Genomic DNA, 27019 nt, shown 5'->3' on the forward strand with positions numbered 1-27019 from the left:
GGAGGTTCCCTATGAACCTTACCTTTCCCATCAAGAGAGGAAGGAGTGCAAGGCTTAGCAGTTGGCATTGTGGAGAAAGTCCAGGAAATATGAACTCTAACAGCAAGAACAAGATCCCAGATCAACAGTTTGCCACTTTGGTGAACAAAAGATAAAAGAGGATTGAGAAAATGAGCAAGCAGGCATGGGATGAGTCTTAATGTGGTTTTGGAGAGAACCTCCATGCTCCTGTTCTGTATTCAGACTTCAGTGGTCTCTTGGGTTTAGGTGCCTGTCCTCACCTGGGCTTTACATCCTCCAGGTTTCTGATTATGCAGGTGGGTGACTTGTGGCTGTATTTGCCTCAAGAATATTTTATCCGATGGATTGCACCGTGCTTTTTGCTCTTTGTCTGGGGTCATGGTGGACAGGGTTCCCTTTCTAACCATTGAACTGAAAAGCTTGGACAGAGAATAATCTGCCAGCCCTGCCCTCTCTCACGCCAAAGAACACCATCACGGGCTGCTGCCTGCTCGGGGGCAGTATGCCATGATGTGGGACCTCTACCTGCTCAGAGGTTCTTGAAGGCTTTCCAGATGCACCTCAACACTGGTGAGGCAACGTGAAACCAACCCATCAGCCAGCACAGCACAGTGAATCACAGGAGGTCAAGAGAGCGATGGCATCACCATCAGGACTCTCCATCAGGAGTCTCCATCTCCTGATGACTCTCCTGATGAGCACCACCTCAGACTACGCTAGCAGGAACTGGAATAGTCTGTGGTTGCTCCCAGTGCAAGGGACTTGCTCACTTGTCCGTGGGGAAGCAGGTGTAGGGCAGAGATGGAAAGCAGCGAAGAGAGTGGGTAGGAGGCCTTGGCTGGCTGCATGGCTGCGTGTTGGTTCCTGAGCAGTGATTTGATTTATTTGAATTATCTGACAGGTCTGTGCACTTGCGCCTCTTTCCCCCAAACATAAAACAGTGACAATTTGAATGAAAAAAGACATAAGCAAAATGATTCTATAAGCAAAATTACAAGTGCTGCTACTTTGCCTTCGGCCTGCTCAGACATACCCAGATGGGAATGCGATCTCTGCTGCAAATGACTAATCACAGAGGGATTACAAGGAGAAATATGACACTGGTAAATGTCTGAGATTAATTGGAAAGGGCATCTGCATTGACTAGGTTTATTCATGCTTTGTTGTCCGTCCTAGTGCTTCCAAGGGAGATGTCCTGGCACTTGCAGAGTTACTTTTTTTTTTTTTTTTTTTTAAGTTTGAATGTACATATAAAGAATATGAATCAGTGTAATTGTTTACTAAATTGATTAACAAGTTACACTGTAGAAATATTAAATCTTGTCCTTTCTGTATGTCCACAAGGCTATCCTCTCCCTCTTACTCCTAATCTATTTATCAGCCTAATATAATGTGATGCATTTTATCTCATTTAAATTTATAAAATGTAGTTTATCTAGTGCAGCCTATCTAAACTGTTTGACTTCTCTGAGTGTTAGATACTTATCGCAGCTTCATCCTTGCTGCAAGTTAGGATTTCATGCCTGTTGCTGGATTTCATGCTCTCAACACCCACGAGGCAAGGTTTTTACCCCCTTTTTCAGATGGGGACTGAAGATACAAGAGTTTGAGCATCTTTCTCATGATTATAGAAGTAAGCCAGTGGCAGAGCAAGGAATAAACCCTGTTTCACTTTCATACCAGGTTAGAAATTAAAACAGCACTGATGAGCACACACTCTTTTCACTGATCCCTGGGTTTTCTTCTGGCATCCTGGCCATTCACAATGGCATAAGAAGTGTTGAGTGTGAGGGTACGTGGTGAAAGCTGGCAGAGAGTGAGGTGCGGTGTAGATTACAGCACGGGACATGGGGTCTTCACCTTGCACTAGGAGGTCTGTGGCCATAGTGGCTTGTATCTGATGGAGAGAAGTGAGTTGCAAACACTGGGCGAGTGTTTGGGAGCAATGGGAGAGGGAGGCTGGACCTGGAGGCTGTGGCCACTGGAAAGAAGCATCTTGGATGGATTTGCTGCACCGGTCTGGTTCAGGAGCAAAAGCAACGGGCACCTGATGCAGCGCCTTCCCTGCGTTTTAGCTGTTCTTGACTATCAGAGATACCAGTGAGTAGCTGGGGTTTGTTTGGGCACTGTTTAGCACTGGAGGGCAGGGGAGGAGGACGCACAAGAGCTTTAGGTAGTGAGCGGAATCCCTGCTCTCACCCTTGCAAGAGCCAGCCTTTGAGAGTACCCACCACGCTCCCACAGAGCAGAGCTCTCCTCCACAAGTGGATACGTCTCCTGGGGACCAGGTGAAAAAACCAGCACACAGGTGGTTTGAGGGAAGCCACTGTTTGCTGAAAGGTCACTGGCTGGCTCCCAAGAAGGCACCTCTTGTGTCTGCAGCCATCTCTGTGCTCCAGGTGCTTCTCCATGTTATGCAGAGCCCACTTTGAAGGAGAAGTGGAGTAACTTTATTTTTTGCTCTTTTTGATGCCATGGATTTGAAGCTGGAAATGAGTCAGTGACAAATCTGTCAGAAACAAGTAGGGATCTAGGAAGGATGAGACATGGCAACGTCTTCTGAAGATGGATCCAAGTACTTTGATGACACAGCACAGCCTGGAATTCAAGCTAATGGCTGGGAAAGATTAGGACATGAGCTCTGAGCCTGTGTTTTGATTGTTAATTCTTAGTTAATGTAACGAATGTTACTGCTGGATTCTCCAAAGATGAACTTGAATCCCAGCATCCCCATCCGAACATTGAAATGGTCCTTCCCCAAATTAGCAGAAGATTGTAATTGTCAATCAACTGACTTCAGTGGAAATTTCCACTGACTTCAGTGTACTTTGGCTCAAGCCCAAGGCTCATATCTGCATCTTCTAACCACTCATGCAGCTTCTCTGCTTGCAGCTTTGCAAGTGTTTATGGAAAATACATTTTAAAGCTTAAGTGAGGACAGAGGTTGAAGGTAGTAAGAGGGACTAAAGTGCAAAATAGTTCAGGGATTTCTAGACCAGTTTGAGACCAAGAGAAAAATAGTTCTGTATATTCATTGCAACTAGTATTGAAGGTGACCACTCTACAGAAAATCAGTTGGTCTTGGCACTAATGCCTGCAAGTCAATCATTCTTTGCGCTCTTAGTGTTTACTAAGAATGATTTTTCCCCATGACTTTTTTGTTTTCAGATTTAAGCCTTGAAAGCATCTTCTTTAATTTCTGAAGATTTTTGGTGGAATAATGAAATTTGCTTCATACCAGGAAACAAAAGCGACCAAAAATTAATTATTTTAGAAAGGATGAATTTCTTCTAAAGAGAAAAGCCTTTAACTGCTTCTTAAGAGTTTCGTATGTTCTTGGAGGGGGAGAGACAGGATAGGACATAGTGTATTTTTCCTGTTAAGCATAGAAAGAAGGCTATGTTTGTTTTTGCCTTAGATCTGTGTCCCAAATGAAGTTTGAAGGTTAGCTCAGCTATGCCATCTTCAATGGTAATAATTATTATAATGAATACCATTTTGTATTTTTGTATTTACCGGAATTTAGTTTTGATGGCAATTTGCCTCTTTCAATCCCCAGCAGCATAAATGGAATGAAAAATTGTAATTTATTATTAATTTTCATGCATGATTTGTCATATACTCTAGCAAATACATTGTCGTGTATACACTGTGCACATAATTATTTGTGAGACCATCCCTGTCTTGATATGAAGATGAAATGGGAGGGGAGCCAAGACACAGGGAAAATAAGCAATTTCCCCAAGGTCATGCAGCAGGTCAGTCCAGCTCCCACTCCCTGGTGCCATCGGTGATTTGCAAGTTAAAGTTAATGCACTGCAACAGGAGCTGGAAGAGGATGGAAAAAATAATGAAGCTTCTGCTCAGATGGTGACTCAAGAAATGAAAACAGGTTTTTGGCCTGCTCCTACTAATTTCTTCTGGAGGTTGGGGGGAGATTGTGCGGGCATCTGCCATTGGGTGAGCGAGTGGGTGGATTTGTGGCCAGCGGGGAAGCCGAACTGCTGTAGGATTAAGAAGGATATTTCTGTCACGATGACCGGTTATTATTTCCTTTCCGAGTTACAACACACAGCGCCCTGCTCTTTTTGCTTTGTGTGGCACTTTGAAGGTGAAAAAGCACAGATGTGAGAGCAGCACTGCAATCGCCCTTGAATAGAGACTGTTCATATAGCTCAGGCAGGAGCTGGATGAGCTTTGCTGAGACGGGGGTGTCTGGCGTCATGAGGCTGAAGAGATATAGTAGCTTGGAGAGAAATGGTGCACTCAAGTCTTCTGAGTAGGACTTCCAGAGAGGCTCGGAGCTGGGATGCTTGCTCTCCTTATAGAGCAGTAGCGTCAGGTCTAATCCTGCTCCCAGGGAGAGTCAGCTGGTGCACGTTACTGGTGCTAATGGGGTCAAGACCAGGCTTTTAGCTGTGCTATACTTATCAAAGTGAATGCTCGCCAATGCACGGAAAAGGGCTTCTTGGAGGATTAGAAGTAGAATCCTCTAGCAGAAGGGAAAGGACATCCAGGCGTCCATGTAAGGAGCAGTGAAGAAGCAAGAAGAGTTTTTGTGCTGTGTGGACTTTAGGGGGACCCTGAAGGTGATGATGTCTGTTCTATTGCTCTCCAGCTGCGCAGGGATGGGTAGACTCTGTGTGTGAATGAACATGGCTGTAAAGATTAGTGCCCCTGATTGCTTTTGACTTTCTCAGGACACAATGGCACCAGATTTGCCATGAGCTTTAGTTTTGAACACTGTTTAAGCCTTGTCCCCTTGGCTGGTCTGTATCACCAAAGAGCTGCAGGCTCGTGCACAGCTCCTTCCGAGAGCAGCTGAAGATATGTGGGCAATGAGACATCTTTCTTATAAGCCCTAAGCCCCGTGGGGCTTTTTTGGAGAAGGCTGGCACCATTTGGATTGCTGCATGCATTCCCCATGGCGGTTCCATCACATGGCTTTGCACTCCCGCGTATGTGGGGCGTGTGCATCCAGCCATAGATATGCATGAACACCCATCCTTACTGCAGCTGTGTCTGGTCCTACACCATCTGGATGAGGCTCTATATAAGCCATAGATACTCATCGGCTACCATCACCATCAAAGGAGTTGTATCTCAGTGGTTGTGTTGAATAGAAACTGGGATAAAGAGAAACATTGTCATTAATATGACAGGCATGTCTGTGTGTCCTCCTAAAGGCTGGCCCCTACAGGAGAGGCATTTACCGTGAGGTCTGTGTGAAAGTGGTTCAGAGAACAAGATGTAGGGTTGGGTAATGACCAGAGAGGGCAAGAGAATAGACAGAACATGTTATAGAAGCAGAATAGAAAACAACAAAAAAAAAAAGGAGTGGGGGGGAGGGGGGGAAGAAAGGAAAGGAAAAAGAGAAAAATTGAAAATAGAAAAGGCAATGAGATAGAAAACAAGAGATGAAAATGAAGAAGAGATGAGCATGATGGAGGAGGTATCTTTATGGGTAGACACATGTCTCAGAATTTGTATCTCTACGGCTACAGAACTAGCCCATATGTTATACAGCATTAGTGCAGGTTGCTTTCCTAGTGCCAAAGGGACCATTGTGTTCTTTCTGTATGAACTGCCCGGAGACTTGTATTTTACCCAGTGACTCCTGTGGAGAAATGAGCTACCTTCTCTGTCAGCAGTTTATTGAGCTCAAATCTAAGAAATCTGCAGGACCTAAAATATTCCAAGACCTTCTCACCCATAATGAGAAGGACAATAAAAACATGCCCCAACTAGATTGTTCTAGATGACAAACATCCTGATACCATGGAAGTGCAGCAATTCTTTGCCTGCACCGTCTAATCTGCTCTCTCTTGACTTTTTTTTTTTCCCCTCACTCTTTAGGAAACCAAGATGGATTACAGCTCATTCAGTGGAGTCCCCCGGTTCTTGACCCGGCCTAAGGCGTTCATGGTGTCTGTGGGGAAGGATGCCACCTTGAGCTGCCAGATCATTGGAAATCCCATCCCAGTTGTGAGCTGGGAAAAGGATAAACTTCCAATCCAGTCTGGAGGAAGGTTTAAAACCACAGAAGATGGAGATCTCTATAGGCTAACAATCTATGATCTGAGCCTGGAGGACAGTGGCCAATACATCTGCCGGGCCAAGAACACCATCGGGGAAGCTTTTGCAGCTGTCAGCATCAAAGTTGGAGAGGAAACCACAGTAACAGAGTCAGCCCCATACTTCATCCAGAAACCCTCCTCCATCAAAGTAACATTGGGAGAAGATGCCATGTTCAAATGCAAAGTCCAGGGCAGCCCTCCCCTCTCAGTGAACTGGGAGAAGGATGGGAGACACCTGCGGAACCGGGCTGATGCCGGCCGCTTCCAGATCGAGTCTGCCGGGGAGTCAAATGCTCTCACCATCCAGTGTGCCCGGCTGGGGGACAGCGGCACCTACACCTGCCGGGCAGAGAATCCCATCGGCTCTGCCAGCGCTTCAGCTGCGCTGGTGGTGGAAATGCAGGGCTCTTCCAACCCAGGCAGCAGCAGCCACTTTGATACCAGCTGCGGCAAGACGGCATCCTTGTTGTCTCATTTGCAAAAGAGGCGGGAGGAGATCAGGAAGATGGACATCTCTCATGGGGCTCTTGATGCAACGTCTGCCCAGTCTTACTCCATGGCAGAAGGGTTGTCTGGCATCAGCTACAGCCTCTCCCGGGATTACGAGAGAGCGGCTGGACTTACCACCAAAGGGGCCCGCAACGCAACTTTTGGGGCATTGACCCGCACGTGCAGCGTGACGGAGGGGAAGCACGCCAAGCTGAGCTGCTACGTGACTGGCGAGCCCAAGCCAGAGATTGTGTGGAAGAAGGACAACGAGGTCATTTTGGAAGGACGGCGGCATGTCATCTACGAGGATGATCAAGAGAACTTTGTGGTGAAGATCCTCTTCTGCAAGCAGATAGACAATGGGCTGTACACCTGCACGGCCTCCAACCTGGCAGGCCAGACATACAGCTCCGTGCTTGTCACCGTCAAAGGTGGGTGCTTATGTTTCTCATTGGTGTGGGCATGCCTGCAAGGAGACAGGCTATGCACTTCCGAGTCGGGGTGGGAGCGTGAACAAAGCTTCTGCCGTCAAACTGCTGCAGAGGAGTGTGGGTTAGACATGAATAAAAGCTCTTCAGCTGTAAAGGGGGTTAAGCACTGGAATAGATGCCCTGGGGGGAGGTCTCATCACTGGGAGATTTTAGGAAGGGATCAGTCAGGGATGGATGATGTAGAACTGGCTGGTTGTGGGGCAGCTGGGATGAAACAGATCTCTAAAGCTCCCATACATCCTGGTTTTATAGTAAACTCAGAGATTCGTTACCACCCTCTGGATCAGGGACTGCTAAAGTCCTGTCTTACCCTCCTTTATATTCATCACAGGGTTTAGTCAAACTGGCACACACATGCCATTTAAGCAGAAGTAGAGGAAACTCCTCCTTGCAAGCTGAGCGTGTCAGGCTGCCTTGGATCCCTTGGGGGACCCACTCCAACTCTAATTACAGTTCACCTCAGTTTTCCTGTACAGTGACCCACCAGCAGCCTTGTTCTTGGCAGGCTTCTCCAGCCTTTTCAGAGCTTCTGCTGCTGGATAGCCTGTAGCCCTTGTATGCTCCCAGAACTCTCCTAGGTCCAGAATGCCTCTGTTTGTTGTGGTCAGTGGTGAAGAACTTGCCTTCAGAGGGTAGCTCAATGCTGGTGGCGGTCAGACCAAGTTCTTCAGCCTGACAACAAGAATGTGACCCACATGTTTTCGCAAAGGAAGCTCTAACTTTTCAAGCTGTTCTCCCATTAGGCAAGGTTACAGCAGGCAGTTTGCAACCCAGGCAGCACCTGTAAATTAACTTTCAGATGTAAAAGGCTTTGCCACTTGTGTGGCAAAATAGATGTTTTTGGCAGCAAAATAAATTAGAAATCCAAATGAGCAGGAATGGTCTGTGTTTCATACCCATCTTTAAAGCTCCCAGCTTTTATTTGGTTTTCTGGTTTCCCTTTTCTGGACCTCTCCTTTCACACTCACTGTCTTTCCCGTCAGTGACTCAGTCCCCATGTCCATCAGTGACACCTGATCTGTGGAACTCGCTGGCACTTGTCCCACTCATTGCCATCCCTTGGAGGTGCTGAGTGGTGTTGGGAAGGGCATTTGTCCTCTTCCATAAAGCTGTGATTACCTCACGAATCGGGACTCAGAGCTGAAGACCGAGCCTGGCCCTTGGGTGGGTGTTCACTTTGAGGATGGCTCAAGCTCCGTGACTTGCCCAACACCTGTCTTGCAAAGACAAACACCCTCCTCTCTGCCCATGCTTAGTTGATTGCTCCCAATGGGTGCAACCTGTTCCAAAGGAGACAGGGAAAGCATGCGAAGCAGCAGGTCTGGGAGCAAGCACCATGGGAAAAGATTATTAATCAATGTCCATTGTCAAGAGACGCCTGTGAGTCAGAGGGCTTAAGTGGAAATGTTGATGGTCTGTTTCTTTGTTACGCTATACTATGTTGGGCTTTCTGACCAGGCCAAGGCTGCCATGGAAAATCTACGTGTGTTGGTTATAATTAGGCCTCAGTAATGACTCTCCTTTGTGTCACCAGAAGGCCTTCTCAGCCCCCCAAAAACAGCTCAGAACAATGTAGTAGCAAAGAGAGCTTTTAATTCTGTTGTTTATGCCATTGGTGGTGCCATTAGCTTGTCTGCCATTGGGTTGCCACACAACTTTCTCTTTGCTCAGTCATGCAGAAGAGATTAAATTCTGCAAGCATCCACCCTTGGTAAGCACCATGCTGCTGCATTGGTCTTTCTGCAGGTAACAGCATATTTATAGAGCCTGTGGTGCTGCATCCACAGTGTGGGTCCATAGAGACATGTACCAGGAAAGACAAGCTCCATGGGTTTAAATATGTTCTGGCATTTTTGTTTGCAGAATTTCAACACAGGAATGTAAGTGAGAATATTTATGGGTCCTTTATTATTACCTTTTAAAGGTAATAATAATAAAAAAGACTACCTAGCCCAGCATCCTCTCTGTAAGGTGGCTCTTAGCAGTCTCTCAGGGCATAGGACTGGGCACAGGTCAAAGCTCCTCTAGAAAGCCTCCTGTATTCTCTCAGTCTAGATCCTAGACCTAGGGACCCAACACATGTGTAAGCACTTTGCTGAGCCCATGCCCTAAAGATCATTGAGCTGGAAAAAAGAGATTTCTGAGCTGTTCCTAAATGAGATGTAGTGAATCAGATGTAAACCTCAAAAGAGGCTGCAGGGCAGAGAGTCACTCTCACAATTAAGGAAAACGAAGAGTTGATTACTCTGATTCAGAAATGTGTCTAGAGCAGGGATAAAATCACAAGCCATATGCTGAACTGTGAGCTGTAAAAGAAGTTTGGAAATGCTTCCTAAGAATAAACCTCTTTGACAAACCAAAGAGCGGAGAGGATGGGAGGAACCTGAATAAACCACTTGAATTTCCTGAGGGCTTTGGAGATGTGCCTAGGCCATGTGTAAAGTTAGCGAGAACAGTGTACAGGTCTCCATCCTTGGGTCTGGGCCAAGAAATGTTCATCTGTGTCCCTGAATACAGTAATCAGATACTGTATGAAAAGGTTAAAGGTTGCAAGCCAAATAGGAGAGAGGCTGGAAAAAGACTGGTGCTGATGCCACTTTATTCCCCTCTGATCTGAAGTGATTTTGGATGACCACTATCATGGCAGTCATGTTTGAGATGTGAAAGAGAATTGCAACTTGAGAAATGTGGAGGTAGAAAGGAAAGTTGGAAAGCATGGTAACTAGGAAGAAGACCAAAGGCACAAGATGGTGGAAGCTTGTCCATGCACCTTTAGATAGCTCCCTTTGGAAGGATTCTCCGTATTCTTACTCTCACTGGATCATTTTTGTTAGGCAGAGGGAAAACTTGCCTCTGGAATAATAAATGGAGAACCCATGAGAAGGCCAGGAATAGGCAAGAGGAAATGTAGGCAAGTGAGAACACCAGGTCAAGCAGACAGATACGCCTTGAGAAGGTTAAGGAAACATTGGCTTCTTTGCAGGCTGCACCTATTCTTAGCAAAATATGTGTTAGCAAGACCTGCTTTTAAAAAATAACATCATCCCATTGCTAGTTTGGTTGGTGTGGACCAAACAAAAAAGCTTATGACACTGGAGAAATATGTTTTCAAGACAAGCAGCCAAATTCATAGCTGGTCTAAGCTCTTGCATTTGCTGCTAACTCCATGAGCTGCTCTTGTTCCATGCTCTCTTTGCGTTTTGCTTTGCTGTTTCTATCTCCCATTTTTCCCAGTAGGCAGGCTTTTGTAGCTCTCTTTTTTTAACTGTTTATCCTTCTTTAGAAATATTGCCTTCATTATATGCCTTAATGAGTATTTCTGCTTTGGCTAAAAACAGATTAGTAGAAAAAACTGTACAGTCAAAAAAAATAATAATAAAAAAATCATACTGATACTAGAGACGAATTTAAATGACCTCTCAGGGCACTGAAAACAAGCCGTGACCTGGGAGTCTAGATGCTACAAGGACAAAGCAGAATTGCTGTTCAAATTCACACCACTGAGCTCTCATGGAAGTAAATGTTTCCAGATAATGGTTGATTTGGAGTGATCAGAAAAACACTGGTTTGTACTTTTTGTTGGATTCCATATGAAATGACATCCACTGGAACTGCTCTTCCAGCTTGCAAAATATACAGTTCAGGTGCCTCTTGCTTCTGCTCCCATGCTGCAGTCTGTCTCAGCTGAGTCTAAATTGTCTTTGCCATGGTGCCTGGGACTCACATGGAGCCCAGGTGACTTGAGCAGGGCTGAACGTGCTTTGTGTTGTGGGAGACACAGCCCAGCTGGGAGAGCATCCTTAGGAAAGGATGTGGTCAGGAAACCATCAAATCATGGCTCCCAAAAGCACCGTGGCAGATCACCTGGTCACAGGTGAATGCCAAACCGAAGTGAAGAAAAGATTTTGTTTTCTTCAACACTCCTGAATACTTCCACTCCAGTCATTCTGAAAAAAACCCCTAGATTTTCTCAGAGGAGATTTGAATAACTGTTTCGAGCAAAAATCAGTATTTTTCCGTGGAACTGAGAGAGAGATCAGAAATCACCTTTCTTGCTTAATGTTAAACTATTTCTAACCAGCTCTGATATTTACAGAAACTAGAGATAAGAATAAGTGACGCTTCTTATCTGAAACAGAGGGTACCTGGGAGAATACATTTTTTGCTTATCTTAAAAGGATATTTTCAGATATTATGAACATTTTGGATATAAGGAAAATCATTGATAGCCAAATGGCTTTATCTTCCGTATTAGAGTCATACTTAACATGAGCTTATATTGAGAATTAGCTTGTGAAAGGGGTAATACATGACAAGTAGTCATTTAGAAATGAGCAGTCAATATTTACAGATTTTATCAGATCAAAGGTAACATTGTTATCTGCAGCAGCTCTTCCTGACGTGCCTATAGTTGGTACAGCACAGAATATTTCTGAATTGTGCTGGGTGCTGTACAAATAGGCAAGAGAGGATCCTTACGTTAGAGAGTTTACAATGTCAATGTCAAAATCTGGCAGACTGGGGTCTGTCAGACCAATGTGGGGTGAAAGAGAGTAACGGACATCTCGGCTCAACTTGCCGTGATGGCTGGCGAGAGAATGTGGTTTGGGGTTTTTTTTAGCTAGTTAAAATACCCTGAAAGGCTGGTGTAAAGTCTAGTGCTTCTATCCTTAGAACAAGTCTTCTTCATGTAAATATTATGTGGTTATATAGTCGGACTGTGTTGATTAGTCTGTTAACAAGAAAGATGAGCCACCTGCCTTTCACAGATCTTTCCTTGAGACCCGGGTTGCCCGTCGATCGGCAGGAGACACTGTTCCTCCCTGGCCACCTCTCTGAGCATCTCTCTGACCTGGGCAGGGGGCTGGTTATGGGCCAGGTGAATTGTTTGGTTATGGGCCAGGTGAATGCCTACTCTGAACAGCCCTGTGGTCCTTCTGTAGTCCCCTGACCAAAATTAACCCCCTCTGTCTGACCAGGTACATGCTAGATGATGTAAAAAGGATGAAGTTATATTCAGGAAGAGGAGGCTTGTGGGTTTTGGAGCCTCTCTCACATCTCCAAAGCAGAAAAAGCAGTGGGCTGGGTGAATCCCAGGCTTTGATTCGGTTCATCAGCTGCTGTCTATCTGCAGCCCTGTTCAGAGTGAGATAAGACGTGTGCACATGTCAGTAGGATGAAAGCAAAGTTGTTTTCAGAGGACATCTGTGACCCCAAGCTGCCAAAGATAGCCTTACACCTACTTTCTCTGGCTGGAAAAGCAGTGTTGTTACTGTAACACATACAAAAAAATCAACCAACTCTTCCGGAACAGGCTTCCTAGAGAGGTGGTTGATGCCCCAAGCCTGTCAGTGTTTAAGAGGCATTTGGACAATGCCCTTAACAACAGCTTTAACTTTGGGTCATCCCTGAACTGGTCCGGCAGTTGGACTAGATGATCATTGTAGGTCCCTTCCAACTGAAATTCTATTCTATTCTATTCTATTCTATTCTATTCTATTCTATTCTATTCTATTCTATTCTATTCTATTCTATTCTATTCTATTCTATTCTACTCTATTCTATTCTATTCCATTCCATTCCATTCCATTCCATTCCATTCCATTCCATTCCGTGTTCATATATTTAAGAGCTTTTTCCCAGAGGAGCTTTGGTTTTTTAAACCTTAGATACTGCTCAGTGACTGTAAAGGGGGAGGGGTTAACGATATGGCCAGTTGCTCCAAGTATAGGAATACACTTGTGTGCTTCTCAGGTGCATCTCATATTTTTTTTTGGCCCTTGGGCATGTCTGTGTGTTCTCAGTGTCAGCTCCAGACTCCCTCCTCTCTCACACAGCAACGCTGCATCCAGCTCCTGGAGGCTGGCATCCTTCTGATTGATGCTTTCTTGATCTCATCCTCCTGCTTGCTCCCATGGCCTGAGAATTACAACTGCTTCATTCTCCCTGACTATATGGGGTGCTTCCAGAGGGTGATATATGGGATTGCAGGGCAGGAGTCCGAGTTGCCTGTTGGTTAAAGAAAAAAGGATAATTAACATGTGGAGTGCCGGCAGAGCAGGTCTGTGTAACCACAGCTGAAGGCTTTTCAAGGCAAGACTTTGATTTGCCTTGAATTGAGGTGCATTAAGGCAAAACACTCTTTAAGAACATAACCGAGTTGACATGGTGAACTGGAGTCACCTTCCTGTTCTTAAAGGTATCATAGAGGTTCCCAGTCAGGTTTTAATCTCAGGATAAGAACCGAGGTAGAACGCAGCATTGCTCCCTGCAGGTGTCCCGTCAAGACCTTAAAGCCTGGTATCTCTATCCAGGCTATGCTCAGCTAAAAATGATTGGAGGTGTTTATGTGACAACAGCAATTGCAGCTGTGCTAGGCATTGAAGAAAAGACCTGCAAAACTGAATGCATGAGTTTCTAGGGCTTGAGTTCAGAAAAGAGCAAACCAGATCAAAGACAGCACTGCTCCTGTAGCAGCCCCTGGCCTAATGGTGGGGCAAGAGGGAGCAGGTAATGGACTCAGTTATACGCTGAGCTACCAGATCTGAATTTTACAAAATGGAGGCTCCTGGACATCAAAGTTTGGATGTGGGATGTTTGAGGGTCTCAGTTTGTGTTTCTTCAGCCTCCAGACCATGGAGACTCTGAGCGGGATGTGCCACCGTGGGCATAGGCTTATAAATCTAAGACAAGTCTATTCCTGTTTGACTTTTAGACTAACACTTTGCATTATCGACTGCTAGTGACCACATGAAATCACCAGCCTGGGAGTGTGTGTGAGGTCAGGGAGAGGGAGAATGGAGTCACAAAAAAAGGCTGGGAGCTGGTGCAGTAGTTATTAGAAGATGAAGGTACATATCAAGACATGATCCCTCATGAAGCGTGAGTGGTGATGCATCAGCACTGGCTAATCCAAGTCTGTGACATGACTATGGCACCAGTCCCATGGCTGTGACCACCGGCTGTCCTCTTCAGTCCAACTCCCCTTTCTCCAGTTTAGTGCTGGGGTATCAGGATGATTTCACAGTGCAGCTGTCACTGGAATTAAACATCGTTCTGTTCGTAGAAATGTCTTCCCTCACTGCCATGCAGCTGTTTTGCATGCTTGATCTACACTCTGGTTTCTCCCTAAGCCACAGCACCGCTGCTGGAGGAAAGCAGAGGCAGCTGGGAGACGGGCTCTTTCTCTAGTTCTTTTATTGTCATTGACAAAAACTGATACAGAGCCTTTGGTGCTGGTGGGGAGAACAGAAAACTCCTCCATCAGTTACTTCTGTGCTTTCCACCACATCTGTCCTGTGCACAGCCACCTCTCATCTTTCTGCCCCCTTTCAGATCACTCCACTGAGGTCACTTCTGCTGCAAAACCCCTAGAACATTGGTTCTTGCACCAGCTGACCAGCTCAGCTGCTCACACTCACCTAGCATTGCTGCCCTGTGCCCTCTCCCTATGACCAGCTTGTTTGCTGTTTACCCACCTGTAGCACGATTACTTTGAAGGGCTTTTACTCTGATGTGAAGTGGCTGTTGCCATGCGTAGCATCAGGCTGGGTGAGCCCTGCTCTTCATCTTGTTGGCATCGCTACGTGACAAGGTGCAATGCAGGGATGTTCACACTAGAGGACAAGCAGGCCACAAGAGCAGAATTTAATAATGTGATGCTTCACCAACTTGTTCACATTGCTTTGAATGAGACCAAACTCCTCTGTGTGGTGTTGTGGGGCAGGTACTGCAGTTCAGACTGATACTGCTTCATTTTTAGATAAGTCCTTAAAATACTTATGCTGGGATCTAAGATTTTTTTATTTTTACGTAAGAGCAGAGCTCCTACTGTATTTGGGCTTGATTATGGGTTTGGATGGCAGCTCAGGACAAATCAATATAATTAATAAGGAGTGGTTTTGTTTAATTTTTTTTCTGTTGACTTATTTATTTGCACACCTCTTACCACAGACTATCATAAACTCTTGTTTCTCCTTTCTGTTTTTACCCTCTTAAGAACCCTCAATACCCTTCAAGGCAAAACTGAAGGATCTTGAAGTGAGGGAGAAGGAATCTGCCACCTTCCAATGTGAAGTGCCTGTTCCTAGTACAGAGACAGCTTGGTTCAAGGAGGAAACCAAACTCCGGCAGAGCAAGAAATACAACATCGAAGAAGAGGGCACGTATCGCCGACTCACTGTCCAGAATGTCACTACAGATGATGATGCTGTCTATATCTGTGAGATGAAAGAAGGGAGCAGGACCATCGCAGAGTTGTCTGTCCAAGGTAAATAAAGGCTTTTGCTATTTCAGATTGGCCAGGTCTTGCTTACCAAGCGTGAAATTCGTGCACGAGACTCCAGACTCGACCTTGTGAATGGCATTTACCCCATGCACGTGTGCAGTGAAGAACAGCAGACTGCCTTACGGTGTGAGAGGAGAGCCACGTGTGGTCAGTGGGTCCCTGAGTCTCCTGCCAGGGTATATCTGGGACACAGGGTCAGAAAGTGGGGACAGATTGTGTTGCTGCACAAGATATCTCACCTTGTGGGGACCTATGCTTAAAGAGGCTTCCTAGAAGGCAAAGTCCTTGAGCTGTAGCCTGGCACTGTAGACTTTCCTTAACACGATCCCAAGCATCAGATGTGTCCGCTGGCACTGTCTCACACACATCTTGTCTGGTGTCCTGCAAACACAATGGTGAATCTTGTCCGAGAGTGGTGCTGACCACACTGGGAAGCTGGCTTAGCAGTTGTGGCTTATGGTCTGATGTGTGGTGCAGGCTGTGGTCAGCACCAGTATGGTTTCAGATTGGAAACCAGCTCTACGCTCCAGATCTCAGACATCTGGACCTGTTCTCTGGAGTTTGGAAAGCTGATGAGAAAGTGACAAAATGTGCATATAGATCCATGTCCTGAGTCTGGTGGTTTAGGACTGAAGTGGAAGTGGGTGTAGAGACTGCTACGGTGCCAGTGTCTCACAGCCAGTAGACATGCACATCAGACATGGGTATGTCTGCAGAAGGGGCCATCGGTTCTGAACTCTGTGACTTGCTGTATGAATAAGAACCTACTCATGCAACTCCAGGACCTGTAATTTTTATTTTGATGATGCTTATGCTGGTATAATTGACATCCACCGTAGTGTGAAGACCTGTAATAGAAACAGGATTGCACTTGTCCTGTCTCATTTGAAGGCCAGTGAAACCAGAAAAGGTTCTCCACTACATAAATTGGTGCAAGACAGTTGGGTGCTGTTCAACCTTGTGCAAATTTCTTTTTGTATCGTTAGCAAAGAGATGAGAGTCCACATGGGTGGAGACGGAAGGGGAAATTTAGTCTGGAGACACAGGAGGGTTCAGATAAGACATCTTTTTGTTGTATCTTCTGTTAGGGCTAGACCAGCCAAACGCTGTAAGCGTGTTTGCCCCTGGTAGGACAGCTGGTATTTGTTTTACTTGTTTGTGCTATGGTACTATGGCATGTTCCATTAAAAAAGATAGTGACTGAGACAGGTGGAGCTCTCAGGAGGGAAAGGAGGCAGAGTCTTCCTGGGGGAGCCCTGTGCCTGCCCCACGGGGGAGAAGATTCGAGAGAGCAGGGTGAGGCTGGGCAAATGTGAGAGCTTGGCAGGATGCAAAGGGCTGCAGGGATGGGGACACCGCTGAGGGCAGCAAGGAGCAGACACACGGCCAAGCTTCAGAGAGGACGAGCGGAAAATCAGGGTCTTGAATCCTACTGAAGAAACATGCCTGATCTGTTGCTTCATGAAGGAGTTCAGCATTGCTTCTCATTAAATAGCTCTAGATGCTTTGCCTAGGTGAGGGCTATTTTGCCTCGCAGGGACTCTTCCAGGGCTGGAGCCAGTCACTATCTGTCAATAGGGCTGGTTCCCTGATGCTTTGTCCAAGCTTTCCTGTGAGTAGTCACATCTTGTAACTCTGAGGCTACTCTCATAAGTGAATAATCATCACAGTCACTTGGAAAGGACACAAATAAGTGAAGTTCATTCCATGTGAATTTCTGGTTTTCAGTGTATTTTCTATTAATTCAGGTGACTGGTGTGTTTGCTGTCTTGGTTATGTAACTTACTGGTAACTTTGATGGAGGCAAAATCCCAAAGACAGACAAGAGACCTCTCTGGTTTAAGATTGATCTACTTTAGCAAAGTTTTAATTTGCATTCCCAGCATATGAGGGCAAGGAAATCTGTATTGCTGTCAAATTTGTTCTTGGTAAGGCCACATACCTTGTCTTTACCCAACAGCAGGCTCCGCATGTTAGGCTAGAGACATGAGCAACAGTAGTCAAGCAAGATTGCTTTTCGCTGTGCCAGGGGAGGTTTAGGTTGGAAATTTGGAAAAATTTCTTCACAGAAAGGGTAGTCAAGAATTGGAACAGGCTGCCCAGAGAGGTGGTGGAGTCCCCATCCCTGGAATTGTTCAAAAAATGGGTAGATGTGGCACTCTGGGACATGGTTTAGTCTAGTCTACCCTTAATTGGTTTAGTGTGGACTTGGTAGTGTAGGTTAATGGTTGGACTGGGTGATCTTAAAGGTCTTTTCCAACCTAAATGATTCTATGATTCTATGATTCCCTCTTTGAAGGCCAAAAGAAGTCCTTGGCATTATCTGTTCTTTGTAACTCAGAGCCTAGGAATTAATTTAGGGATGTCTGCATAGTGTCTACAATGTTTTGATTAGGTGAGAGCTGTTGGCTAGTCCTGTGGTAGTCTGGATGGTCCAGTGTTGCCAGAGACCTTAATATCTGCTGTTTGCTGATCATGATTAATTTCTTATTTAAAGGGAACATCATCAAAAAGCTTCCACGAAAGACTGCGGTCTTCACAAACGATACAGCCATCTTCTGTGTGGAGCTGGACAATGAATGCCAGAACATCCAATGGCTGAAAAATAAAGAAGTAATGAAACCCAGTGATCGAATCTCCATCACATGCTCCGGCAAGCAACACACCATGATCATCCGAGAGTGTAAGATGGAAGACGCTGGTGAGATTGCCTTCCTGGCTGATGAAAGCAGGACTTCTACCCAGTTCACTGTGACCAGTAAGCTTCACTTTTATTTGGCGTTGGTGTTGGGTCTTCTCTAGCAAGCAGGTATTCCCATGTTAGCACTGTTGGTTTAGGTACTGCCATGGTAAGTGTGTTGTCCAAAGACAGCAGAATGTTTGATGTCTGCCACAAAAGCCTGACAGCCTGAATGCTAACGTTATGAAATGTTATGGAGAGATCAAAACAGAGAGAGTCCTGGAGAAAAAGCACGGCACAAATGTCTGTCTTCTCCATACCATTCTCATTTGTGCTGGAGTGAATGTAAACTGATAACTGAGTAAAACATGGGGTAAGGGACACGCGTGTTCTCCCCATCAGGAGGTGTTTAGAAGACATTGTGTAAGTTGCATACATTGCAGTCACCTTACTTCATTGTACCAGAATGCTGCAGGTGTTCTGCCTACACACTGACCTCCATTTTCCAAAACTATTAGTTTCTTTGAGGGCTATTTATCAATTCTTGCTGTGGGGATAATACTTCTTCTAGCAAATAGGGGCTGCTTATCTCTCCCTCTCTCTCTTCACTGAGGATTTGGAGGGGAGAGTCAGCATGCATTCTATTCCTTCCCTAGGTTTTGAGTCTACAGAGACATGAGGGTAGCTTGTGGGTATGCTGGCTATGGTGGGGAAGCAGATAGGTACCCTGAACATTTTTGGCAGAGTATTTCTGTTCTAGTAAGCAAAAAACATCTGTGAAGGAACATCTATGCACACGCACATGAAGCATTTCAAGGGCAGTCAAGCATTCAGCAAACTTGAAACATCTTACTTTGATTTTAGCTTCTTCAACTGTTAGCATTCAAGTAAAATATATGTTAAAAAAACCTGAAAGAAAAAGGGGAAATTCTTCCTCCTGAAAATGTAGTTTCCTTCCTTTTGGAGACCAGCAAAGCCGTGTCCTCTCTCATCATCTCTTTGACATGACAAAGCTGGGAAGACCCTGTGAATTGATGGTAGCTATGCTGAAAGGGGGGACCTTTGTCTTGATTAGCTTTACTTGGGGAGATTGATATAAAGTGCAGGCTGGAGAATTCCTTCAGCTGGTACATCTGATCTGAGCAAGGGTGTCCACTGACAGAGCAGTAGCAGCAGGTGCAGTGTAGTTGAGGTCAGACTCAAAGTGAAATTTTGGTGAAGTTGCCTAATTTTATGAAGCTTTATTTTGATGGCATTGCATTTCCTAGGCAAAAGCTGCTTCATTTAAGGCAGAGAACTCCATGGCTGTGTTGCAGTTCCAATTTGCATGTGAACAAGTCACCAACTCTAGTCACCAGCTGGGAAGTATAATATCTCTTTTCTCCCACCACCACCTCCAAACTGCAATTATTGAGTGGTAGAAAGAAATCTTTAAATAAAGGTTTATAACTGCTGTGTTATCTAAACTTGGTTGGGGCATTCTGATGCTATTGAGCTAGAATGAGGAAAAAATGAGTTAAGTGTCGCACTTAGCGTTGTGGCAGTCTGTAAGGCATTTGGAAGTCTTTAACATTCAGCCAAGCACCTATTCAATGGGAACGGCAAAGTTCTGTTTGATTTTGGACTCTGCTGTGTAAGTCATGAAGCAAGTGTTGATTCAAGGAATAGAAAAAGGTAAGAAGCTGCCTTCCCACAAACAGGTATCTCTGAACAAAATTCTACGTTATGGTTTCTGATGATAAGGTCAAGAGATCTGATTCCAGGGTCTAATGTTCAGCTTAATGCTACGCTAATGGGACTTTTGGCATCCAGCTCTGACCAGAAGTGACTGACAAGCTGGTAACTTTGCACCCCAAAACACTTACGTGTCTATTTATGTAATGAAGGAAAAGTATATCACATTGGGATTTCCTATTTTTATGCTTCATGCATATCTGATTAGCTGCTTGAAGAATCTTGTGTACTATGTTCACATCTTTTTCAATTAGCTGGACAAGACTGGTGTTGGCTGGTTTAATAACATTTATCAGGCAAGCGATGTTTATATATTATTTGCTTAGTATCTTGCATTGTTACCATGCCCATTTTACAGATGGGTAAACTGAGGCAGAGAGATGCTCCATTGTCCCAGAGTTTGTTTTTTAGTCTAGGCTCATCATACAGGCTCCCTCTATAGTCATGAATACTTGAGTATCTGCAATGTGCGATTCATTTCACCTGTCTCACACACCTTCTTTAAGCTGCAATGAATCGCTCCTGAGTGTGCTGTTCTCTGTGGGATTACAGTTGGAGTCTGGTTGACTGACTTAAATTAGACACTTTTCAGGTAGCCGAAATTAAAAGAAATTAATCTTTTACCATGTCAGTAGATGTGTAACTAGAGCATATCAGATAATTCCTAGCTTCTTGACTGTATCGGTGGCAGCACATAGTGACTAACACTGATAGGACTTGAGCCTTCTCTGAAGGGTTCAAGAGGAATGAGAGGGTGAACATAAATCTTCATTATGCAAATAGCTGCAGGGATACATTTGTGACCTCAGGTACTGTAAAATAGCCACATCTTCTCAACTGTAGGGTCTGATGGTGGAGACTTTTCTTTGTCTAACCTTTTGAGATATAACCTTTTGAAATATAACCTTTTGAGGTTAGTTCCCCAACCCCCAAAGCTGGCCCTGCATAAATGACTAAAACAGAGATCTCCAACGATATCTATCACTCTTGGGAGACAAAGTTACAACATGCCTTCTCAGAGGAGATAGCGTAAAGTTCAGAAGCAGGACAGAGGTCAGATACCCATATGAAAGCAGCTGCAGCGAACAGCCAAGCCTGTGTAACAAGCAACCGAGTTCTCCATAACTCTAAAACCCATGCACTGTTTATTCATGTCTATCTTTTATCTCTGAAATGTCCCAGTTGTACAATGTTTAGCTGGTCTGTGTTTAAGACTGTTGAGGATCTGGACTGAAATATTTTAGTAGCGGTTGGAACAGGCACTCAAGAAGAAATGGAGGACGTCGACTCCTGGCTCAGGCTGCTTTTTATGGAGTGGATTTACATTGCTGTGCAGGATGCCACACTTGTGTGTAAAGCATTGCAAAATATTGCCGCACTCTTCCTTGATGTAATGGTACATTGCCACACATTGGTTCTCTCAGGCACATCTATGTTCCTGACTGCAGGGACATGTACTGATCAAATTCTGACAGCGGACTTACAATACTACTGCAACTATCCCTGTGCAATGAGGTCTAGTAAACAGGGCAAATTTGTGCCACCTTGCCAGAGTAATCCCGCTGAGGTATCTTTTTTTTTTTTTTTTTTTTAAGCCTGGATTCACACTAGGGAAGTGGAGCAGGAATTTGGTGCACAGAATTTTGCACAACCTCTCATGGTGGTTTTGCCCATCTTCTGAGTGAAAATAATGAGCTGAGTGTTAGTGTGCTTTGCCCAGGAGCTGTGCAGGAAGTGGTGTGGGTCTGTATCTAGCACTGCAAATTTAAGTCTATGAATTGTTCATTGTAGACCCTTTGTCCGTGAAGACAATTGTAATATTGTGTTGAAATCACATACGTTTAGCTGTGGAGGTAGAAGTATTGTACATCTTTGTGTAATGCAGCCCAAAAGCATCTTCTATCCATTCTCTTGCTTTTCCAACTCACATCAATATTTTATGGAGGTTTATTAAGGAAAAGCAGCTTTTAGTCCAGTGTAAGCTTTTTCAGTGAGGCACAGTGGCTTTTCCACTCTGACATAAACTTCTTGCTCTGTTTTGTTTTTTTGTTTCTTCCCCTTGTGCAGCTCCCAAAAAACCTCCCACCCAGCCCCCAACTGACCCTGTGGTGAAAAATAAAACAGAAACCTCAGTGACGCTAGCATGGTCCCCTCCGAAGATGGACCGCCCCATTCCAATCAATGGCTACCTTGTGGAACGCAAGAAACTAACTGGCTTTACCTGGGTGAGGTGCCATGAGTCTCATGTCCCTGTCCCAGAGTTCACAGTGAGCAACCTGTCAGAAGAGGCTGACTATCAGTTCAGAGTGTCTGCGGTCAACGCCTATGGACAGAGCCCCTACCTGGAGTTCCCAGGGAGCATACACCTCGGTGAGCACAAAACCATCATAAAATGGGTCAGTCTGTGCTGATCTGCCGCATGGGTACTCTAAAGACGTTTCCCATGACTTTGAGGAGGATAGAGCGATTGCACAGCAAAACCTTTTTCCTTTCACTGCTAGTTCTCCTAGCTCAGCCACTGACCATCACCAAAATGAGTGTGGTTAGGTTGCTGTGGTGGAGCTGTGAGTATGCTTATATTCCAGTATCTCACAACTGGCTGTGTGAGAGCAGAGCTCTCTGCAATGGATCTTAAGCCTGTTAAGTGCTTCTTCTAGACCTAGTATGAAAGGAAAAATTGAGGTGGGCTTATGATATAATTTTCAATATATAAAGGAGATATCAAACGCATCTAGAGAAAATTTATGTGGTGATCATACTGCCATGAAAACCAGGTTCCAGTCAGTGTCTCTTTAATCTTAGAGTTACTGGGAGAAATATGGGGATTTTACTCTATTTCTAGGGTGCCAATGTGCCCATGGAATCACTGCGAGCAATGAGATTGCATCTCCCTTTGATTCATTGCACTGGACGATATCTGCACAGGCTTTGGTCATACTGTGTCTTGTTATTGTGTCATCCTTTTCCCTAGCTGCCTGAACATGCCTGTGTTTTCCTAGAATACCTAGAAGTGTGTAGTAGGCTGGGTGGCCTCCTTAGGACCCTTCTGAAATCTAAGAATAATACTGGTTATTAAATAAATAGCACACTTGCTAGGGAACATAGGTGTTTCAGGCTTGTTATGCCTTTAAACATCTTAGGGGGAAAAAAAAAGTGAAATATGCCTGTTGTTCTTTCCTGCAGGAAGAGGACTTACCCTAATGCCAGGGGTCAGTCACCTGCAGCTGTAGAAATCAAATCCTGTTGACCAACAGTGCATTGCTGTATTGGGTTTGCGTGGCCAGGTTTTGGTAGTGGAGGGACTACAAGGGTGGCTTCTGTGAGTAGCTTCTTCTGTGAGAAAATTAACTCTATCAGACATAGGGAAAGCTTCTAGCAGCTTCTCACAGAAGCCACCCCTGTAGCCCCCCCACTACCAAAACCTTGCCATGCAAACCCAATACAATCTCCTTCAGTGCATACAAATTGTCTAAGTCTGAAGGATTTTATTCTCGTGTCCTGTTTACCACAGAAACTTTATTCTGAGGAAGAACTATTCTCCAGCATGGCAATCTTGTGTCCTTTGATCTCAGAAATACGTGTTATTTTTCTTCCCCAGAACCAGTCCCGGCTGTGAAAACCCCCCTGACAACTGTTGAAGCTGTACCTGGAGGGGATGCCCTGTTTACTGTTGACCTTACGACGACATGTTCCGGCACGTGGTATCTTAATGGTAAAGTCTTACAGGAAAGTGAGACCTATATCATTAAGAGAACTCAAACTACTCACACCCTAATCATAAAGAAAGTCACCAAGAACGATGATGGAGCAGAAGTGAAATTTGTTGCCAATAATGTTGACACCAGCGCCAAGTTGAGAGTGAAAGGTATTTAATTTAATTTGATCATTGTCCTTTCTCCTTCCAGTCAAGGGGCAGTTGCTGTGACCTCATGATTAGAACTGGGGCTGGAGGCTTTCACTGATGCCTAGTCTATAGGAAGTACCTGAAATTACATCGTATGAACTAATGTGTGTCCTGGTAATGACCTCACCATGATAGCACAGAGTTCAGAGTGAGTCGATCTAGCCAGCTGGTTGGTATCTGAACTAGACTGCTTAACATCAGCTCATGAATTTCTGTAGTTCACAACCATCAGTCAGTAGATTCTGTCACCAGATCTACCGAGTCACCTTAGACTAGTAATTTCAGCTCCAGGTTTGCCTAGCCTTTCTGACTGTAGTAGAGTCTCAAAAGTAAAGGAGCATTAATTTCTAACAAAGTTGTTTTTCTTGGAGGTATTTTAGTCTACCACGGATGTGTGTGATGTACAAATTAGTATCACGTAACTTGATTTAGCATTGAGAGCTGGGTGCTCCAGCTTTCCTTTATGAAATGACAGTAAGATCTGTATCTACCCATGTTGCATGGAAAAAAATAATGAATTCATTCTGGAAGGATGCCTTTGACTTTGAGTGAAAATCTCTGCAGAAGCCTGTTTAGAATATTATTAATCAGTAGAAAGTTGTGCATTTTTTTCTTAGTGACTCTGGCAATAAAAATCAGATTGAGTCTCCTGAACTGGAAAAAATTGCTTGGTGTTGGACATGAGTGTGAGGGCAGGAACAGGTCCTAACACTTTTTCAAAGATCTCACAGTCTACAGCAGACACATATCAGGGACACGTTAACCAGATATAACTTGAAATAACAAGGCCTTTGGTCCTGACAGGTGCTGCAGTGAGATTTATCAACAGGAGCAGAGATATAGAAAAGGTCTCTGTTCGGCTGTGGGAGGAAGCCAAACTTCAGGCTGAGCTTTCAGACACGGAGGCTACTGTGAAGTGGATGAAAGATGGGAAAGAACTCAAAGCCAGTGAAAAATACGAACTTCAAACTGTGGGGAATAGGCACATCCTGAAAATTCACAACACTGCAGCAGAGGATGCTGGACTTTATGAGTGCATTTGTGAAGGGGATAAAATGCTCTATCAACTTTCAGTGAAAGGTATGTGACTGCCTGGGCTGCTTTGTATTAATGGCCTGCTGCTGCCCTAAGCCATGAGTCAAGGGACAGAAAGGGAGTGCTCCAGAGGCAGTGCAGAGGGTTGTGGTAACTCCCTGTCAACATCTAGCATTGACAGCGTCTGTAGTCCCAGAGCAGGAGAACGTGGGAATAAACTTGGGATCTGATGCCATCTCAGCGGTAAGAGCTGTGCTTTCGCTCAGACAGATGTCTTGTTATTTCATGAGATGGAATGGTGGGTAGTGAAAAGGTGCTCTTGTGCTGAAGAAATTCAGCCGCAGGGGCAGGACGTGATGCACGTGATCCCATGTCTGCCCTATACTTCCTGTGTGATATCGCACAAGTCACTGAGGAGCTAGTGCAGCTCTGATTAAAGTTCTGATGGACCAAGGTCATCTTGGCATTGTGGGATTTTTTTGTTGGTTGGTTGGTTTTTGCTTTCTGTCAATACCCTGCTGAATAAGAACAGACCTTCCCAGGGCACATTGGGTGGTTTGACTCATTTCTATTTGCAAGGTATTCAGATGGAGAGCTGTATAGAACAAACAGCAAAATGTCATTTTCTTTTAATATTTCCTGTTTGTTAGACTTGAACCAGCACTGTTTTATGGCTGCCCCGTTGTTCAGCTGTTCTTGTTTTCACGGCAGTCCCTTCCCTCCTGATTTCCTGCTACCTAGCTGGTGGGCACAGCCACTCCCAAAGCAAGACATGGAAGTCTTGAAGCTTTACCCTGAAACCAACAGCATTAAGCCTCCCTCTTACAAGCCCTCCCATCTGTGCAAGCTTTTTTGAACTAGTTCATAGGAGAGTTTCCTCTGCCTTGAATAAGACCAGGTTTTGGCTGAAAAGCCCCAGTGTATCCCCAGATGATATCCTCATGGGTATCATCTAGATGTCTATCGAGGTTCTGAGTATAAAACCTGACTCGAAGGCAGTCTAGCCTGTTGTCAGACACTGTCTGGGGTGAGCTCTGCAGATATGTTGCTTTGAACTGGCAAGTTCACTTTATAAAGCCATTTAATTTCTGTGTTCTGTCCCATAACTCACCCCTCACCTTCTTCCCAGCAATGACCACACTGTTTCTATACTAAGTATATATGAGGTGCTTCATCATCTTATTCTGCTGGCTTCTCGCCCTCCTTGGTCTCTGTAGAAACAAAAAAGCCCCAGAGTAATGTACGTGTTTTGCATTTGACAACTTACTTTCTTGGTTATTCTGAAAGAGCAAACTCAAAAGAGGCACAGAGAGAGCTGAAGAAAATAATTTAAAAACATGACTACCTTTATGGAGGGAGGAATTTGCTGTCTACACTTGGCAGCTGTTCTTAATTTTGGTTTTCTTCTCTCTTTCTCTCTGCTTCTTTAGCATCGTTTTTCACACTGGCAGATCTACCCATAGATTTAATTGAATTAGCTGATGGATGTTTCCATGTGCTTTTCACTGTAATGTGACTATCAAATGAGTAATCAATGCTATTATTTTTAAAATTGGTGTTGACAAGCTGTAACTTAAACATCTGCCACTTGTAGCTTGATTCCTGGAGAATCAGCTTTGATATATCTCATCCTTGTAGGATGAGGTTCACAAATGCTGTCCCAGTGGTTTACCTTTCAGGATCGCCTCCTTTTGTCGGTTCCTCCTGTAAATCAGGCACAGCTAGCTGGTGAATCATTTGATGTGCAGGTCAGCTGTGTCTGGCACATGGGCATCACGTGGCTGCCGAGAGGCCACCGTGCTGAGCCATGGCCAGAGGCGTGTCACTCGCTGGGCCTCCTGCCCAAAAGAGCCCCGCTAGAAACTGCACTTGCCATTTATTATTATTATTGCAGTCCCTCCACTGCCATGAGATTTCACGTGCCAGGCATCCTCTGACACATGACCTCCTGCGTCAAAAGAGGACATCTAAGAAGTCTCCTTCAAACTGCCCTGGTTGTATTTTTCACTCAGGTTTTCTAAGGAAGTGGAAGGTGCATGAATGAACCCATGTCCCTCTTCTTCCTCACAAACTTTTTGACCTGTGGACTGAGTTCCAGTAGTGCTGGTGGAGAAGTAGAGGTCTCAGCAGTGTTTGGCCCCTGCAGGCTTCATGGCCATAGGTGGTTGGGTAGAGGAGAAGGACTGCGGTGTTGCCCGACTGAAGGGAAAGCTCCACTGTTATGAGTCACTAGACAAACAAGTGGAAACAGAGGCCACAAGAAAAAAAAAAAAAAAAACAATCAAAAAGGAGGTTTTCTTT

General features: G+C 44.8%; 1 protein-coding gene across 1 annotated transcript in view; it reads left to right on the forward strand.

The window, feature by feature from the left end:
- Positions 1-5886: 5886 nt before the first annotated feature.
- The window catches only part of OBSCN (obscurin, cytoskeletal calmodulin and titin-interacting RhoGEF), a 190216-nt gene continuing 169083 nt past the window's right edge, over positions 5887-27019 (forward strand). Inside the window, exons 1-6 of the mRNA XM_075704703.1 lie at positions 5887-7018; positions 15078-15347; positions 17863-18123; positions 21847-22149; positions 23378-23644; positions 24488-24763. Coding sequence (XP_075560818.1) covers positions 5887-7018; positions 15078-15347; positions 17863-18123; positions 21847-22149; positions 23378-23644; positions 24488-24763 — 2509 coding nt within the window. The remainder of the gene's footprint in view (positions 7019-15077; positions 15348-17862; positions 18124-21846; positions 22150-23377; positions 23645-24487; positions 24764-27019) is intronic.

This window comes from Pelecanus crispus, chromosome 2 (genome assembly GCF_030463565.1).
Source record: "Pelecanus crispus isolate bPelCri1 chromosome 2, bPelCri1.pri, whole genome shotgun sequence".
Classification (NCBI taxonomy): Eukaryota; Metazoa; Chordata; class Aves; order Pelecaniformes; family Pelecanidae; genus Pelecanus; species Pelecanus crispus.